The sequence below is a fragment of the Tachyglossus aculeatus genome, chromosome 19 (genome assembly GCF_015852505.1).
Source record: "Tachyglossus aculeatus isolate mTacAcu1 chromosome 19, mTacAcu1.pri, whole genome shotgun sequence".
NCBI classification, from domain to species: domain Eukaryota; kingdom Metazoa; phylum Chordata; class Mammalia; order Monotremata; family Tachyglossidae; genus Tachyglossus; species Tachyglossus aculeatus.
In genome coordinates, this window is record NC_052084.1 from 39,842,694 (window position 1) to 39,862,309 (window position 19,616).

The 19,616-nt window shown below is 51.6% G+C and overlaps 1 protein-coding gene across 1 annotated transcript in view; it reads left to right on the top strand.

The window, feature by feature from the left end:
• Positions 1-19,616, top strand: part of FOXO3 (forkhead box O3) — a 95,841-nt gene that overhangs the window by 70,016 nt on the left and 6,209 nt on the right. The window contains exon 3 of the mRNA XM_038760775.1: positions 12,429-13,908. Coding sequence (XP_038616703.1) covers positions 12,429-13,874 — 1,446 coding nt within the window. The 3' untranslated portion in view covers positions 13,875-13,908. The remainder of the gene's footprint in view (positions 1-12,428; positions 13,909-19,616) is intronic.

Below are 19,616 nucleotides of genomic sequence, written 5' to 3' on the forward strand. Positions count from 1 at the left end.
TTCTCCATGTGCACATGGAATTTGCACATTTTGTTTTTCTTGTCACAGGTCTGTTCCAGACTCCAAGAAATGAAAGGAACATTGTGTCCCTACTCGATTACAAGAGTTGGAGGAGGAGGAGAAGGAGGGGGAGGGGGAGGGAGAGAATTGCATACAGTTCTGTCTTTGCCTTAACGTAGAGAGCAGCACAACTGGACTGTAAGGAGAAAGCTCGCACAGCAGGCTGACCAAGGTGAAATTGAGGGCAGTACACAGGCTGGTGGGGTGAAGAGAGAGAAGAAATTCTTCTCCCTCAGAACCCCCAAGCCTACTCTTTGGCCAGGCTGCCTGTTATCACGTAATGAATATTAATTCCTCCTAGCGGTGCTCTGAGATCTGGTCACCCAGTTTTCGTCAGAGCTAGGGAGAGGAGTTGTGGATAGGAACCCTGTTGGTACAAGCAGCTTTTGCCACAAATCGCTGAGGGAGACAAGGAAGAAAAGGCACCACTCCCCGGTGGCAAAGCCAGGCCCAGAGCCACTCCCTCGTATGCCCCGCACAGGGCAACGGGGAAAGGTGGCAGTCTACAGCTGTGGAGCCAGGAAAAGTGCCCGCCTGGATGTTCCCTGTTCCCCTCTTTGTTGACAGCAGCAGTGCTGGGTGTAGACAGCAACCTTTTGCCAGAGATGGTGGGATAATGTTCCGATGACCCCAAATGCTCAATTGGGTCTCATTCCTTTTCTTGCCCTCCCTTTCTCTCTTTCAGGCTCTCCTGCTTTCTCCTTCCTCCCACCCTCTCTCGCTCCTTCCCTCTCTCCCCCTTCCTCTCTGTCCATGTGTCACAGGAACAAGAGAGTTGATTATGGATGAACCACCCAGAGTGGTCGAGTTGGAGTTATGATGGTGGTGGCAGTTTATAAGCTGAAGCAGCTGACTTGTTAACCTTGTAAGAATGTGGCAGTAAAGACCATCTCCGGTTCCTCATACGATGTTTCTTCACTTCTCTTCTGGTCCCTAATTTAGCATTAGTGACTCAACGGCCTATGGGGTGGCGTCTGAGACTGGGAGAAGCCTGTTGGTTTGTTTTAATGGGGGCAGGATGAGCATGACGTGTTTTCACCATCCCCGAGGCCGCGGGGCTTTGGCCCCCAATCCTTGAAACGCCTCTCGATCCTGAAAATGAAGGCTCTCTCTCCCCTCTGCCCCTGCGACTTCCTCCATCGCCCTGGTCCCTGTGCCCAGTTTGTATGCTGTTTTGGGCTTTTTTTTGCAGTAGTAGTTGCCCTTAGCTTTTATAGGTCATCCCTCTGGCTCAAAGAGGCCCTTAATGGAGGCTCTAACTTGGGGGAAAGGGAGCCAAAGGAGACCAGAGTGAAGGGAGTATCTTCAGCAATGAGAAGGCCCCACCACACTTGGCCAAGGGATTCCGAAAGAGCAGTCTTCACTGAGGTATTCCTGTGTAATAACCCCTGCCACGCCCTGGGAGGACTTACCAGAAGACCCCTCCCTACCCCTCTGAGAATCGGCACTCTCTCTCAGGCCGCCGGTTGTGTCTGGGTGGGCCTAGCGGCCTGCCGGCTGCTCAGCACATTCCTGCTCCTTCGTTATCTCTGGAGATCAGATCAGACAGCCAAAGGGTCAGTCGGTCAGACGGCAGGGAGACCTGGTGTTCTTTCTCTCGCCCCGCCTTGTGCCGGGCTGGACTGGAGGCCCAAGGAATGGCAGCCAGTCGGAATGGCCCAGCCCAACTCCTGGCTCTGCCACCTGGCTGTGCAGCCCAGGCTCCGACACAGAGGGGTGGCAACAGGGAAGGTGGGCAGTATCTGACTTCTTGGAGTGAGTTCTGCTGCTCTGGCCTGGGCCTCTCCTGGAGGTTAGACACAAGCCCAGTGCTTGGAGGAGGCCTTGTTGCAGTCCAATGGACCCTGCTGCCTGTTGTCACTGGTACCACATCCGGGCAAGTGCCAAGGCCTCCTTTGCTTCCAATTCTGGTATAACTCCTGGAGCCTGAAACCCTGCTGCCCAGTGACTCCTATTCTTCAGAGCAAAGGGTCAGCATCGAGAGCTTGGGCCCCCTTCGTCCCCTCCCCTCATCCTTTTCTCCCCTTTTTCTTCCCCTCCCTTCCTCCTACTCTTCCTCTCCATTTCCTCCTACATCATCAAGTAGATTATTAAATGAACCAAATAGGAAGTGTGAGGGGCGGACTGCTTCTGAATCAGTTTACATATGCCTTTGGTAAATATTGACACCGTCTTTCTCTAAACTTCCCCTTTTAACACAAAAAAAGTGTTTTTATCCTTTTCCAGCTCTGTTAGTATGCACACATCTACCCGACTTTGCCCTTGGTAGCGGAGGGTAGGGGGGCGGGCACCAGAGAACAGATAGATGGGCCCTGGCAGCAAGGGGGTCCCGACCTACCGAAAGACAAGAGCAGCTCTTTTCTTCAAGGGAGGAGGAAGGCTGCTTTGCTCAAGGGTTGGAAAGGTTGGTCGTGACTGTGGATAATGCTTGAACCAGAGAGTGTGGCATGGAATAGGGACACTGCAAACCAGAGGCATTGATGTCCCTGGTTTTTCGGCCATTGGATTTTCAAGCTGCTGAATCCACCCTTTCGAGCCCTCTGTGGCTATGCCCTGAGCTGGCTCGCTCGCTTGCTCTCTTTCTCGCCTGAGAACCAGCCCGTTCTGGTTCCATGGGCTGCTGCTGCTCCCTCCGCTCTCAGCCCTGCCCCCCCGAAAGGTCTCTCACTGCCATCGGGGGGGAATCTGCTGCCTACCACAATTTGTCGGGGGTCAGCATGAGGGTGCTCCGGTGCCGAGTGCTGCCGGCTGGAACTCCCCACCCATCCCGTGAACGTCAGCTAGGTTCCCATGATGCTAGAATAAACCAATTAGGGTTTTAAATAGCCCAGAAACCGTCCCTCCATGGTGGAAATGCCTCTGTGGACCACTGACCTTCTGCTGGCCAATGGCAGGTGGGAGGGGACAGTCGTGGGGATTGTACTTGGAAAACACAGTGGTCAACATTTGGACATTTAGATACCCCACGTGGTGTGGGACAGCTGGTCATCAAGCCTGGGGCTGTCGGACCATTCCCCACCAGGCCTGTTCCCATCCTTGTCCCCAAGAGACAGCGGAAAGCCCCAGGAAGCAGCGGGGCAGGAAGGGGAGGGCAGGGGGAATAAAACAATAAAATCTCCTCAGAAGGATCCCAAGGATGGTGTCTCCAGAGCACCTGAGTGTTTCCTGGATGTATGCCTTTGCCTGTAGCCTCATTCTTGGATGCAGCCTGGCATTTCCCCAGCTCCGGCTGGAGCCCGCCCACCTACCTTATACTCACCGCCAGTCAGCAATCTCCCTCTGAAATCTCCCTGCTCCACTTCCTTTCCCATCTTCATCTTGCTCTTAATTCTCATTCTCACCGACCTCCTGCTGCACCCCCTTTCTCTTTTTCCTCCTCTTTTTGTCTTCCTCTTCCTTGTCCTCATCCTCCTCCTGATCCACCTTCTCCTTCTTTTCCTCCCTCCCCTCCTCCTCATGCTTCTCTTCCTCCTCAACCTCATGCTTCCCTTGATTCTCCTCATCATCAACAGAGTGTTAGACTAGGTACCAACCGTGCACAGAATGCTGGTCTTGCTGGAGAAAATAACCCACCTGGAGTGGATTCTGAATTTGCTTTACGCCAAGCCCCTGGTGCTAATTTAACATTAGTACACATTCTTAACCAATTTAACCATTTATCAGGCTAGTTGGGGTTTTGAAAATGATGCATATGGAACTGAAGGCCAACCTAGTATCCTAGAGTGAAGCCAAACACACCTCAAAGCACTAAGGTGCTGGGCTTCCTCCTCCTCTTCCTAAGCTCCATTTCATGCACTCCATTGGGCAAGATGGAGAGGCTGGACTGACTGGGGAGTGCAGTCTATTAGGCGGACAACCCAATTTGACTGCTGATGGGGGTGGGTGAGGTGGTTCTGTTTGCAGGGTCCAGTGCTGCTTTGGCTGCACCTCAGGCTCCCAAATTGGAACCAGCCAGGCCTGCCCAAAGGTGGTTTTGGAATCGCAGCCCCTGGCGCTCCTCCTAAGGTCGGGGATCAGAGCCCAGACTTGAGTCCTAGGAAAATGTTATAGCATTCCACATGACCTTCCTCTCTGAGCAAAGAGGACCTGGTGTGTAGATGATGTGGGTCAATTCACTCTACTCCCCTCTTCCCCCATACAAAAAAAAAATCTCATACCCTGGACGAGACTATGAATGAGGAAAACACTGACCTCAGTGATTTCTTTTAAAGATGGCAGGTGGTTCTGTTAGTAATAAACTTTGGCCTCTGGATATCCCAGCTTTGAGCAGGTCAGTTGGGAATCCCCAACTGTGGTGGCGAGGAGAGAGCATTCCGGAAGAATCAGGGCCAGAGGCCCCGAGGCTTCGAGCTTTGTGTCTCTGAGGAATGAGCCATTGTGGACCCCACGGTGAGGCTCTGGGCCGCAGGATGATTCGTGGTAGGACAGGGATGAGGACTGTAATGGGCATTGTGTGGGCTTGAGTGTAGTTTAAGTGTTTCCTGAAATGACTTGGTGAGGGGGGCTGGGGCTGGGTTTGAGGTTGGTACAGTGCTCGGCCCACATCATCCCCCTGGCCTGGAATGCCCTCCCTCCCCACATCCGCCAAGCTAGCTCTCTTCCTCCCTTCAAGGCCCTACTGAGAGCTCACCTCCTCCAGGAGGCCTTCCCTGACTGAGCCCCCTCCGTCCTCTCCCCCTCCTCCCCTCTCCATCCCCCCAGCCCTACCTCCTTCCCTTCTCCACAGCACCTGTATATATGTATATATGTTTGTATGTATGTTTGTATGTATTTATTACTCTGTTTATTTTACTTGTACATATCTATTCTATTTATTTTATTTTTTTAATATGTTTTATTTTGTTCTCTGTCTCCCCCTTCTAGACTGTGAGCCCACTGTTGGGTAGGGACCGTCTCTATATGTTGCCAACTTGTACTTCCCAAGCGCTTAGTACAGTGCTCTGTACACAGTAAGCGCTCAATAAATACGATTGATTGACTGATTGATAGTAAGTGCTTAATAAATACGATTGAATGAATGAATGAGGTTGGGCTTGGGGACTGGGAGGGGTGGGGAACAAGGATTACGTGGGGATGTGGAGCCACAAGGTTTTGGAGGTGCAATGGGCAGGGAGCGGAGGCTAGAGGGACTGGGACAGGGGGAGCAGGAGGACCATCTAGAACAGACCCAGTGAAAGTGGCCTGTTCCACTGGGTCTTGTGGCCACTTGGTGTAGGCAGAAACCCGATGGTACCCAGCTTGCACAAGCAGGGAGGGATGGATGGATGAGGTAGTAGATAAGGCTAGGGGCTTACCGAGTGCCTATTGTGTGCCAAACACAGTTCTGAGAATACAAAACAATAAAGTAGACGTGATCCCTGCCCACAGTAATAATAGTAATGATGGCATTTATTAAGCACTTACTATGTGCAAAGCACTGTTCTAAGCGCTGGGGAGGTTACAAGGTGATCGGGTTGTCCCACGGGGGGCTCACAGTCTTGAAAAGCAGCGTGGCTCAGTGGAAAAGAGCACGGGCTTTGGAGTCAGAGGTCATGGGTTCAAATTCCGACTCCAATTTGTCAGCTGTGACTTTGGGCAAGTCACTTAACTTCTCTGTGCCTCAGTTCCCTCATCTGTAAAATGGGGATGAAGACTGTGACTCCCCCTTGGGACAACCTGATCACCTTGTAACTTCCCCAGTGCTTAGAACAGTGCTTTGCACATAGTAAGCGCCTAATAAATTCCAGTATTATTATTATTATTAATAACCCCCATTTTACAGATGAGGTAACTGAGGCACAGAGAAGTTAAGTGGCTTGCCCAAAGTCGCACAGCTGACAGTTGGTGGAGCCGGGATTTGAACCCATGACCTCTGACTCCAAAGCCTGTGCTCTTTCCACTGAGCCACGCTGCTTCTCATGGGAACAGACAAAAACAAAGTACGGAGAGGGGAATGGCCGAGCAGAAGGGTATGTATTTGAGCACTGTGGGAGTGGAGGTGGGGTGAATAGCAAGTTCTTAAGGGGTACAGACTCAAATGCATAGGTGATGCAGGAGGGAGAGCAAATAGGAGAAATGTGCTGCTGAGCACTGCTGCTCCTCTCGTGTCTTGTGGCTGCTGGAAGTTGGAAGTGCAGGGTTGGCTGGGAGGAACTGGAATGTTCTCTCCCCCCCCAAGAGCAGAAACAGCTGGAGGAGAGGTTGGGAAATTCTTAATTAGAAAAACGAGGAAAAACTGAACTGCAAACAGTCATGGTCATAACTATTTTCATCGTATTTCAGAGAGCTTTCCCCCTGTTCCTCTTCTTTTTCCTCCTCTCCCTACTCTTCTCTTTTCACTCCCCTTGTCCCCCTCCACCCTTTTCCTGTTCCCCTCCCTCCTCCTCCACCACTCCCACTTACTCCTTCTCTTCCTCCTCCTCCTCCTTCTCCTATCCCTCCTTCTCCCACCTTCCCTCACCAACCACCCACCTCAACTTGGAAGAGAATCTTTCCTCTGTGGGTGTGTTTTTGACTACCCTTCTCACCTTCCCTTAACCTCCCTCCAAAGCATCCACTGATCTTGTTGTTTGGTGAGAGCCATTTCATTATTCCAGTTGCCAGGATTCATTTACATGTGGAGGAACAGAAACTGCCACTTGCCTGGCCCCACAGACAGAAATAAAACAAATGTTAGTTATTAAAGGAGCTTTTGTGGGTTGGGATTGTTGTCTGCAAATTAACTGGAAATCTTGCTTCTGCCTGGAAATATGATGCCCCCAGCCAAACCCCGACAGTATTGGCTTTCAGAGCGTCACTTTCCCTGTGATGTGGCGCTTTGTGACCTTCCAGTGCTTTGGGCAATACTGGGAGCCAGGCTGCTCAGGGGACTGTTTTTGCGCTGCCTGTTGTGTGAGGGCTGAGTTGGTTTCTCTGTTTATCTTTCTCATGCACTCCAAACCCTCCCCACATTCATGCCAACACTTTAACCTGTCGTGGGGATAAGGCATGGTGGAAACCTGGGCCTTAGGCCCTGCCGCAGGGCCTAACCCTTCTCACTTGACTTCCCTCTCACACTCTCCTTCCCCTTCTTAACATCTCCCTGGCCTCCTTCCCACATGAATCCTCTTTCCCAGTGCTCAGTACAGTGCTCTGCACACAGTAAATGCTTAATAAATACTATTACTACTGCTACTTCTAAGCTAAATGTGAAAATTTTGTCTGGGACCTCCTATGTCTTGGACTGTCTTCCTGGGCCCTACCTGTAATTTATTATAATGTCTGTCTCCTCTACTAGATCCTTCTTGAGGATGAGGATCAGGTCTACTGAATCTGTCACAGTCTCCCAAGCACTTAATATAGGGCTGTGCACACAATAAGTGCCAACAGATACCATGGATTGATTAATTAATTGATTGAAGCAGCATGGCTCAATGGAAAGAGCCCGGGATTTGGAGTCAGAAGTCACGGGTTCAAATCCTGGCTCCACCAACTGTCAGCTGTGTGACTGGGCAAGTCACTTAACTTCTCTGGGGCTCAGTTACCTCATCTGTAAAATGGGGATTAAGATTGTGAGCCCCCCCCCGTGGGACAATCTGATCACCTTGTAACCTCCCCAGCACTTAGAACAGTCCTTTGCACATAGTAAGTGCTTAATAAATGCCATTATTATTATTAAGCACTTAGTACAGTGTTCTGCACAAAGTAAGCACTCAATAAAAATGATTGATTGAATGAATTGATTGGTGGATTGATTGGCTGAGTGGTCCTTTACCTGTCCAGAGCTTCAGCTGGTTTCAGAGTAAAGGAATCACTTTTCTGAAGTAGTTTCAGCTGGCTGTCTGCTCGGGTCAAACCTCAGTGCCAAAGGCAGAACATAGCCCTTGTGGAGGGTGGTACAAAGCAGAAGTCTCTGTGCATGGAGTCCCGTGACTGGGGTACTCACCCCTGCTCTCCAAGCATCTGTCTGTCTGTAGCTAGTGGGTGGCACTTTGCTGCCTCACTCGGTTCTGTCGGTGTTTCCAGTCACTGCAGTGCTGGGGTCTGATTTTCCGGGAATCTGGCCCAGCCCTGTACCACACCTGGAAACACACACTCACTGCACGCATGGGGTCATGTGGAAACTCTGTCCCCCAGTCGCCTGATACGGACAGACGGATGGACAGACAGACGGATGGATCTCAGTCGTCAGACCTGCGGGTGGTGCAGACTGGAGTTTGCAGCTGTGCCTCATCCTGCTAATCTTCAGGCTGCTTCTCCCCCCTCCCCGCCTCCACCCTCTCCCTTTTTTAAACAGGGGCTTTTATGCGCTCAGTTACACAACTCCCTTTTTATTTTTAAAGAGAGTGGATTCCTTGTTGCGTTGTTGAGAATGATAAATTGATACCACATGTTGCTTCCAGACAAAAACGTCTCTGTGAGGCCGTGGAAGCCCATGCAGCTGGTGTCTGGGGGAAGGGTTGGCCCCAGGAGGTAGCTGGGGTGTTGAAGGGGCTGGAAGGGGTACAGAGTAGGCAGGGGTCCCCCTGGGCTTCCTTCCGCAGAGGAAGTCGTAGGGCTGCCCGCTCGCACTCCCGCCCAGTGGAGGACTACCCAGAAGATACTAAAGTTTGAGACTTTTTCCCAGATGGGATAATTGTGGGAACATTTTCCGGGCACGGACAACGGTGGACACTCTGAGCCTGCTCGTTGTGCCTCTGCCCATGGACTTGTGGCCCCGCCCTGGGATTCTTGCGGTCAGTGGGGCGCCAGCTCCCCTTGTACCCACCGTAAAGATTACCTCTCCCCATTGCCAATATCAGGCACCCACCACTTAGGGTTTTGCAGGTAGCTGGACAAACAGCTAATAGGCCACCTAAACAGGAGGTCATTGCTGGGGGAGAGCTGTGCAGATGTGGGGCTCCTGGTTTGGTTTTCTGTTATGTTAAAGAAACTGGAAAAACCTGTCTGTGGCTTGATTCAACACACTTAGTGACAAGCCTAAGGAAATTTACTGTGTCCCCAGCAACCCCACAAAAAACGTGGAAATCAATCCTCTTCCATGTCACTAGAGTTCCAGTGGATTTTATTTCAAAATCGGTTCCAGGAAGTCACGGATGCTAGGTGCAGCACAGCCTCTTCCCTGGGCTCCGGTGGAATCGTCCAGAGCCAAGCTGCCCCAGCTTGTCTGTCTGCCCGTGTAGACTGTAAGCATCTTATGGACAGGGCTCGGCTCTACAAGCCCTACTGTATTGTACTTAACCAGGCACTCAATACAGGCCTTGGCATGCAGTAAGTGCTCAATAAATGCCGTTGATTGTTCAAGTCTGAGCTCTGAACCAGCACGTGTGAAGCTGGTTTTCCTGTAGTCTAACTTCTGCCTCCTTTCCCACTGCTGCTTCCTCTGCCCCACCCAAACAGGAGCTGGAGTATCTAACCCCTGGCAGTGCTGTGGCCTGTGTTTCATGGAATGGAGACCCTGAGAGTGACGGAAAAATGAGGCTGAAAAATTCCATGGTGGACCTTTTGCCCTAGATTAGACTAAGTCAAGGAATGGAGCTAGGAGAGAGCCAGCCAACTTTCCTCCTAGTTCCAGCCCCTGCACCAGACTCCCTCCCTGCCTGCCGGAAAACAGTGTTCTCACCTTTTAGGAAGTAACGGTATTTTCCTCAGCTCCCATGGGTTGCAGTGCCCTGGCCTGAGAGTTTTGGAAAGTGCAACAGAAGCCCCCATACTCAGTTCCTGCCCACAATGAGCTCCCCCTGTAGTGTGTTCTTTCCACGAGAGGTGGCTCTCCAACCAGGGCTCTGTGCCAGCCTTCTCTACAACAGAAAACCCAGAAAGGGGCCATTGGAGCTCAGTACCGTGGCTTGAACTTTGCAAAACTGAAATCACATTGTGTCTGGGATCTTTTCTGTTCATCTGTGTGAAGATTTCTGATTGGCCTGCCCCTTTGGGCGTTTGGGGTGGGAGCTCTCGCAGAGGAAATTAATGGCCTCTGTGACCTCCTCTGTCAAAATTAGATCCCTGGGATTGGAGGGCTTCCTTTTTGGTGGAAGCTTGGAAGCAGGTCTTGATCCATGGGCTCCGGCAGGCTCCGGGTTCATCAGAATTCCAAGGTTCCATTGCCCAGATCTGTTCCGATGTGGCTTGAGGTCCTCTCGATCCATTGAAAGCCCAGAGCCCGGCCTGTCCTCTCTGGCCGACCCAGTTTTCCCGGCAGGACAGAGTCAGGACACCGTGATCAGAAGGATGCTGGGGAGGTAGCGGGGAGCAAGACAGGGTTGGGACATCAGCAGTGGAAAGCTGTTCTGGTGTGCAATCGGGATTGGCCTCTTCGCTTTTGCTTACCCGGATTCATTGCAATTTCAGAACCTTAACCAGGAATGGGACCATTCATCGAAGGGAAGGGGGTAGGTCTTTTGAGAATCAATCAATCAGTCGTATTTATTGAGCGCTTACTGTGTGCAGAGCACTGTACTAAGCACTTGGGAAGTACAAGTTGGCCAACCTTCCCTGAGCTCTGACTGCCCCCCAACTCCCAACTACCCCTCCCCCTTTATTGTAATTGTGTAAGTGCCCCAGGGTCTACGTATTTCTGCTCTTTGTTCAGTGAGAACAAAAATCCCTTCTTCAGTGCATTCCAACGGGAGAGCACTTGTTCGGGGTTTTTTGTTACCATAGACTCTTGTTGACTCCTATTTTCTCAAGACATTCCAGTGAAACACATGTATTTGTTTTGTCTTTGTAAATAGAGAGTTGATGGTTGCCAATTTTTAAAACAATTGGATAATTTTAAGTCTGTATTTAATATCAGTCAATCAGTGGTATTTATTGAGTGCTTACTGTGTGCCAACCACTGTACTAGGTGCTTGGGAGAATACAATACTACAGAGTTGGTAGACATGAACCCTGCCTTCATGGACCTTACAAGAGGTAGAGGGAGAGGTACATTCAAATAAATTACAGAGAGGGGGAAATGGATATGTACAAGTGTTGTGGGGCTGGGGTTGGGATGAATATCCCTGTAGATTGTAAACTTCTACATGCCAACCAGCTCTATTGTATTTTCCTGAGTGCTTAGTTCAGTGTTCTGCATACAGTAACTCCTCAATCGCCATTGATTGATAGAGTAGATTGAATATCAAGTGCTTAAGGGGTACAGATCCAAGTGCCTAGGCAAATAGAGGAAATGAGGGCATAGGCAGAGAAGTCCATTTGGAGGAGGTGTGATTTTGCACTTGGAGACACAGAAGCCTGGCAGCTGGCCAGCCAGAGCCGACATGGTGCAGGCTTGTGAGGGAGGGAACCTCCAACCCTGCCTATTGCTGCTGCCGATGTCCTTGCCCTTTCCCGTGCATGTTAAGCACATGCACCGTGGGAAACAACATGGCCTAGTGGAAAGAGCATGGGCTTGGAAGTCATAGGACCTGGGTGCTCATAGCAGCCCTGCCACTCGCCTGCTGTGTGACCCTGGGCAAGTCACTTAACTTCTCTGGGCCTCAGTTTCCTCATCTCTAAAATGGGGGCTCTGTGCAGATCACTGTACTCAGTGCTTGGGAGAGTATAACAATGAACAGACACACATTTCCTACCCACAACGAGTTTATACTCGTCTAAACTATGAACCCCATGAGGGAAAGGGACTGTGTCCAACCAGACTATGTTGTATCTAAGCCCTGTGCTTAGTATGGCATTTGGCACATAGTAAGCGCTTAACAAGTATTATTACTGTTAACAGCAGCAGTAGTAGTAGTAGTCGTGTTAGGCTGCTCCTTTTAGTTCAGACTGTTAATGGCTGGGCCATTAAGGCGAACAGCTCCATCCTCCTGATTTCAGGAAAGACTCTGTGATCTTTTCCACATTCGCCAGTTTGAGTAGAAGCATCTCCCCTGCAAATGTGGTGCTTTAGAGTAACAACCATAGTATCAGCCCAGTTCTTCCCCCCTGTGTGGGACTGTTTGTGTGGGAGGCTGTGGTCGTGCTGATGGGAGTCTGTCCCCTGAGGTGGGCCCCAGGGTCCTCCAAGGATGCACATGCTCTGTTCTCCCAGGACAGGCAGGCCGAGATTCGGGGGGCGGGGGGTGGGGTGGGGTGGCGAGAGCCGGAGAGGCCATGGGGGAATGACCTCCCATCCAGAGGGGTCGAGCGCCTATGACGAGAGCAGTCAGTCACTCAGGCAATTGTATTTATTGAGCGTTTACTGTATGCAGAGTACTGTACTAAGCGCTTGAGAGAGTACAACACAACAATCTAACAGACACATTCCCCACCCACAACGAGCACACCCCAAGCTCCCAGGGCCGGTTGAGTTCCGCTGCCTGCATGACTCCGGGGTGCTCATGGGGAGTGTGGGAAGGGGCTGGTGGAGGAGATGGGGACGCGGAGAGCACGCTCACTTAAAGGTGTATGTTTCTTTCCCCTTCCTCCAGAACTCAATCCGGCACAACCTGTCCCTACACAATCGCTTCATCAGGGTCCAGAACGAGGGGACTGGGAAGAGCTCCTGGTGGATGATAGACCCGGATGGGGGCAAGGGCGGGAAGGCCCCCAGGCGCCGGGCCGTCTCAATGGACAACAGCAACAAGTACAGCAAGAGCCGCGGGCGAGCGGCCAAGAAGAAGGCCACCCTGCAGGCCGCCCAGGAGGGGACGGAGGACAGCCCAGGGTCACAGCTGGCCAAGTGGCCGGGCAGCCCCACCTCCCGCAGCAGCGACGAGCTGGACGCGTGGACGGACTTCCGCTCGCGGACCAACTCCAATGCCAGCACGGTGAGTGGGCGTCTCTCGCCCATCCTGGCAAGCGCGGAGCTGGACGAGGCCCAGGACGACGCCGGCCCACCCTCGCCCATGCTGTACAGCAGCCCCACGACCATGTCCCCGGCCGGAGGCACCCCGTGCATGGTGGAGCTGCCCCGGCTGACTGACATGGCGGGGACCATGAACCTGAACGACGGGCTGGCGGCAGACGACCTCATGGATGACCTCCTGGATGACATCTCCCTGCCCTCCAGCCAGCCGTCCCCCTCGGCGGGGCTCCTGCAGCGGAGTGCCACCTTCCCCTACGGCCCCAAGGGCTCGGGGCTCGGCTCCCCGCCGGGCGGCTTCGGCCCCGCAGCCTTCGGCCCCTCCCCCCTCAACTCCCTCCGCCAGTCCCCCATGCAGACCATCCAGGAGAACAAGCCGGCCACCTTCTCGTCCCTGTCTCATTACGGCACCCAGACGCTGCAGGACCTGCTGGCATCCGACTCGCTGAGCCACAGCGACGTCATGATGACGCAGTCGGACCCGCTGATGTCGCAAGCCAGCACGGCCGTGTCTGCCCAGAACCCCCGCCGGAGTGTCATGCTCCGGAGCGACCCAATGATGTCCTTCGCCGCCCCGCCTGGCCAAGGCGGCCTGGTCCACCAGAACCTGCTCCACCACCAGCACCCGGCCCAGGGCTCCCTGGGCGGTGGCCGGGCCCTGGCCAGTGCCGCCAGTGGCCTGGGGTCGGGCAAGCACCAGCAGCAGCAGCAGCAGCAAACGCAGCAGCCACAACAGCAGCAGCAGCAGCAGACGCCACAGCCACCGCAGTCCCCCGTCAGCCAATCTATGCAAACCCTTTCCGACTCCCTCTCAGGCTCCTCTTTGTATTCCTCGAGCGTGTCCCTCCCAGTCCTGGGCCATGAGAAATTCCCCAGCGATTTGGATCTGGATATTTTCAATGGGAGCTTGGAGTGTGACATGGAGTCCATCATCCGCAGTGAACTCATGGACGCGGACGGCTTGGATTTTAACTTTGACTCCCTCATCTCCGCTCAGAACGTTGTCAGTCTGAATGTGGGAAACTTCACTGGTGCTGCGCAGGCCTCCTCCCAGAGCTGGGTGCCGGGCTGAAGGCTCTTGGAGGAAAGGGAGAATGGGCGAGCAGGTCAGTGCCCCAGAGCCACAGGAGGATAAAGTCAAGTGAGGAAAGGAAGGGAGGGAAGGGGGTACAGAGAGATAGGAAGGAGAAGTGGGAGAGGGAGGGAGGGAGAGGTGGAAGAGGAAGTGAGAGATGGGAGGGAGAGATGAGAGAGGAAAGGAGGAACAAAGGGAGGGAGAGATGGGAGAGGAAAGGAGGAAGGGAGGGTCACTGTCTTCCATCCCCAGCTCGGGAATCCTGGGAAACAGGTAGCTCTGGGTGTCAGAAACTTATTCTGGAGTCTTTGGGAAGCTGTGTAGTAGTTGTATTCTTGTTAAGCCAGGCCTGCCCAATGATGTGAGGGTGGGTTGGAGAGCTTAAAGGGTTACAAAATTAGCAGGTTGGGGTTGGTATGCCTTCCAAAGGATCCTCAGAGAGCTGATTCCTCCTTGTCCAGAGTGGTACCATGTGAACCAATTCCAGGGGGCCTGGGGCCAGGGGCTCGTGCACAAGGCATGTGGCCCGTGGCTGTCGTCCTGCATTTGGCTTAGGATTGGTTTGATCTGAGATCGTCGGTGCCTCCCTTTCTCTTCCTGGCCGGTGAGAGACTTGTTGGGCCAGGGCATGCCACATACACGCAGCAAATGAATGGGGAAAATACCCACAACAACTGTGGATCCTCTGTTTGGAAGCTATTAGAAGAGACTCTCACTAGGTGTTCGTAATCCTAGGAAAAAGTTGAAATTGAAAAGTCCTTATTCACAGGCCATACCCTACCCCTGGCTATTCACTAACAGTCCTTCGGCCTATTCCCTTCTCTCCTCCTCTTCAAGCTCCAGCATGTGTAAACGTAATGTGTATCCTAGACCCCTTGACAAAGATCATTTTCCTGGAGCTGGGTGACCAAAAGGCCCAGCCCCAGCCCACAGGAGGGGGATACTCCTGGTCTCTCCTTCTGGCCTCGTCCCCTGGCCTCCCCACCCAGAAGCCACAATTTCGCTAAATGTGAGGTGCGGGGAGGGAATTTCTCTCAAGATGTGCTGATATGAGGTCTTGTTTGAGTTGCCACCCAGAGAATATAGCATCCTGATATTTCAGGAGAGGCTTTATGGCCCAAGGCATTCCTTTGGGCCCGTGATTGATTGTTAACTTTAATAGGAGAAGGTATGGGACTCTCTAGGCTTAGCTTTTTGTACAAATAGATGGGGAAAAGAATAGAAATGATGAGAAAGAGGAGGCTTGTCTTAAGGACTGAAAACAAAACAAAACAGTTAATTGGGTGGTTGAGTTTGTTTCCATCCCAGTAGACTCTGATTAAGAACCAGAATCCCCAAGGACAGAAATTCAAGAAAATGCCAATCCATCACACTTCATGGGGGCCGTTGGGACCAAGAAATGACACTTCTGATTTTGGGTGTGTGTGTGGGTGTGGGTGTGTGTGGGGGTGTGTGTGTGTCCAACTAGACTGATATGGGCCCTCCAAATTCTCCATCACTGAGAGCCTTCAGGGATCGACCTTTGGCATCCGCAGGCTCGACTTATTTTCCAGTTCTGCCTCTCGGGTTTGTGATCTTCTGTGAGCCTCCTCGACTTTCCAGTTTGTTCAGCAGCAGCTGCTGCAAGTTGACTGCAGCCTGCCTGAATGGGAGGCTTCTCTGGGTCAGGATCAGCCGCCTCCGCACCCCTTCTCCCTCACTCCCCCGCAAGTGATGGAGAGATCATAGCTCAGGGAGTGGAGCCCAGCCTGGGAGAGAGGCCATGTGTTCCCACCACTCCCAAGAGAGTCCCCCAGAGCCTGGGAGAGCCATCCTTGCCTGAGAGCCATCCCTGCCTCATGGCTTGCTGGGCCAGCCTGGAGGAAGCTGTCCCCAGTGGGAGCGGGAGGTGAAGTCAGGGCGTGGGTGCAGAGAGGAAGGAAACATTCCTCAGCTCTTTGTCCCCTTATTAAATGCCTCTCGTTATAGGATCCTTCCCCTGCCTTTCCTCCGTGACTTCCCCCACTTCACCATTTGGGAGCAGCTGCTGCTGGCATGGGATTCTATGGATACCAGTTGTTTTTCTCATGGGAGCTGGGGTCACTGTTGGTTTCTGGATGGGAGTAAACATTCCTCGACTGCTCTCATATATCCTGGCACAGTCTTGTGCTGGTCAATACTATTGATTGGGTGACCATTGGATTGTGGCAACTTTCGCACCAGCTGAGGGCCTTGGCAACTGCTGCCGCTTTTCCTCTCGCTACAAAAAAACCCCATAAAAATGCACACCTACCTCATTAGAACATTAGTGGTCTGATGTTCTTCAGCTTGAGTGGTTGGTTTAGGGTTTTGGTAACTTATTCAGGGTTTTTCCCTTGCACTGAGGTTCGTCATGAGATTCAGGAGTGGTAATGGGCCATCGGGGTTTTGAGAGGGTAGGCTTTCCCCAGAAACAGCTCAGGGTGGAATTTTGAGAACAGGTGGGATCATTTGGTCTCCCCATTGTTGTGTCTTTGTGACAACACTTGTCTAATTTTGGTGGAAAGAATGTGTGCCTGGAACACGTGGGAGGTTTTCCTTGTGAATGGACTGGAGCAGGGTTGGTGTTCATTCTGAGACAGCTTATTGGCATGGAATTGTTTTTCAGCAAGCAGTTTCTGTTCCTATAACAGTAATGTCGTGGGATGAATCTGATATTAGATATTATTTATATATGTACATATATATACACACACACACACACACATATAGAGAGAGAGAGCGAGAGAGAGAGGAACACCACCCATTCACTCTTCGTGGCCTTAACATTCCGCTTTAAAAACTGCAAACTGCAAGAAAAATTTTTGCCTCATTAAAAATCTCAAATATAAACACAACTCCAGGTATTGTTAAATTCCCAGGTCACCAAAATTGAATATTCATCCTTTTTTCAGTTCTTCCAGCCCCAGCCTGAGTCAAAGAACCATGTCTAAGTGTGAGCATTGAATGAAAAAGAGAGATTTGAACTCTTGGTGTAGACTGGCAAAGAGTTCACTCCTCTCATTTTAAGATTCCAGGCCTCCTTAACTGACTTTGGTGTTTTCACATTGTCAATTTGATTGGATTATGTGCTAACATATTTCCTGTCTCCCTAGATTCCCGGTATTTTACAGCATTATATTTATACCACTGAGACCCTCTTACTAATAATTGCATTGATTAAGCACTTGTTCTGTGCCCTGCACCCCCATGCCTACCTCCTGTGGTAAGGGGACTTGAGGTCTCGCCCGAGACCTTCCCACCCCCCAATCCACCTCCCCGAAATCCATCAGCCCGGTCCTCCACCCTCCACAAATCCAAGCCCCCAGCCCAACTCGCTCCTTGTGGAAGGCACAGGGTGCCGCCTCTCCTTTCCAGACCCATCCCTGGTCTGCGTCATTAACCCAGAGGGACCTGAGTCCAATCCTGGGCCCTTTCCCGGCCTGCTGCAGACCCCAGATCCCAGACCCCCGTCTATTCGATTTAGGACCCAGTTCCTCTCCGCCAGAGCTGCTTGGAAGTCCTGGGGGATTTATCTCTCTCTCTCTCTCTCTCTCTCTCTCTCTCTCTCTCTCTCTCTCTCTCTCTCTCTCTCTCTCTCATGTGCACCCACACACTCTTCTCACTGGGCAGCAATATACTAGGTCACAAAAGGGCAAGGCCAATTATTTGCGGTCACAGAAAACGTATGCCTTTTTTCTCCTTTTCACTTGGTACAATCAATGGAGCCCAGACTTTAGAGTCAGAGATAATATTGTGAGTTACTTCTGCCATGTTGAACAACCCTAGGTTAGAGAAATTGTTTAACTGCTTGGGAAGAAAAGGTCAGTTTACTTTCAGTCTTATTCCCCAGGAAAAGACCCCCAATTTTTCTGCCTTAGGCTGGGAGGCAGCTAGTGACAGCAAATGTGCCATGGATAGTAAAAAGGAGGTTTTTGGAATGTGTACAGGATAAGATTTCAGCAGGAAAACCATTTCAAAGGGGCCAGCATTGAACATTCAACATGCAAAGACACCAGTTATTTTGTGACAATTCCAGGTGTACTCAGGATGCATCTGCAACCTCCTTGGGGTCTTATCTGTAATATGTGTACTGTGTGTGTGACTGCACTGAATCGCCTTCCTCCTATAGACTAGGGAAAAGAGTTAAGTTAGTGGAGTTTCTCTCCCATTTCCTTTACAGTGTTCTTGTCCTCCAAAACTTTTGTTGGGAGGATTGTAGAGTTTGTAAGCTGTTGTTAAGATGAGTGCCTTGGGTCTGTCTCCCCAGCCCCGGGCATAACCCACACTCCTCTCCTCTCCATATGTGCTCCTCTTCCCCATCTTTATGTTGTTATGCTGAGGCTGAAACTGAGTAGCTCCAATGATCTGGCTCTCACTAATGCCCACTGAGAAAGGGTGAAAGCCCAAAACATTCATTGTTAGCATGTACTGTTTTGTGTTGGGTGACTGTTTTGCTTTGTATCTAATAGTTATCATTTGGAGAATCAAATTCCTAAAAATAACTATTTTTCTGATCATTAACCCCATGGTTCAGGGAGCTAAGATTCCCCAGCAGAATCTACCATGAGGATGGTGAGTTCCCAGACAGTTGGCATTGAGGGAGTTAATGAAAAGAAGGGGAGAATACTGTCTGTCTGCTGATGGGAGCCAGACCAAGCAGAATTCCTGGGCAGGACCTGCAAGAAGCTCGCAGCTCCGCCTGCTCCTTTGGTGTTGGGGGCGGGGCTCCCAGGGCCAGCAGCCCATGGAGTCAATCCAGAAAGCAGCTGGGGGACCTGGGGGGGGACCTGCAAGAATTGAGGTCCCTGCCACCGGATGGTCAGATGGAATTGCAGAAAGCTCCACAGTTGGTAGGAGGGAGCAGGGAACCTCGGGGTCATGGCCGGCCCAGCCCAGCTGGTATTGGTGCCGAGAGCCGCAGTCACAGACTCCTTTCCTCTCAGGTACCTGGAGACCCTGTAGACTGTAAGTTCCTTGTGGTCGGGGAACATGTCTACCAACTCTTTTATATGGCTCTCCTAAGCGCATAGTACAGTGCCCTGCCCGCAGTCAGTACTCAGGAAATCCCAATGGTCAATTGATGGCCTCGTCTCCCCAAATGATCCTGATATTAATCAAGCCTCCTGCCTTGAGGGCTCATGGAAAGCTTTTGGAAAGCTGATCCCTGGAAGCTCTGGGTGGAGTCCAGATCAAAATCCACCCCTCTTTCTTACCCAGACCTGCAGGACCCCCAGATACTGCTCATCCTGTGACCCGGGGTGGGGGGGCAGGTTGGTGTGGCATTTCCTGCCAGGAGCTATACTTAAGTGGCTGAGAAGAGGGGAAGACAACTGGGTGGAGCCTGGAGCCATATTTCTTTCCTCTCTTTCATTTTGGCCAATCAATCAGTAGTATTTACTGAATATTTTGTGCAGAGCCCTGCACTCAGTGCTTGGGAGAAAATCGACTTAGTAGACCTAACCCAGAGACTGGGGGAGCAGGCCAACCACCTGGTCGGTCACCCCCTTCACCTTCATCGCACAGCATGTCACCCCGCCAACCCAATCCTGAAACAGTCCACTCACATCCAGGCAGGATATCCCTTGCTACACATAAATAGTATTTCTTGACTGTTTACTGTGTGAAGAGCACTGTTAAGCACATGGGAAAATGCAGTACAACAGAGTTGGTAGATGTGATCCTGCCCACAAGGAGCTGACAGTCTACAAGGAGGAGACAGGTATTAAAATAGATTAAAGA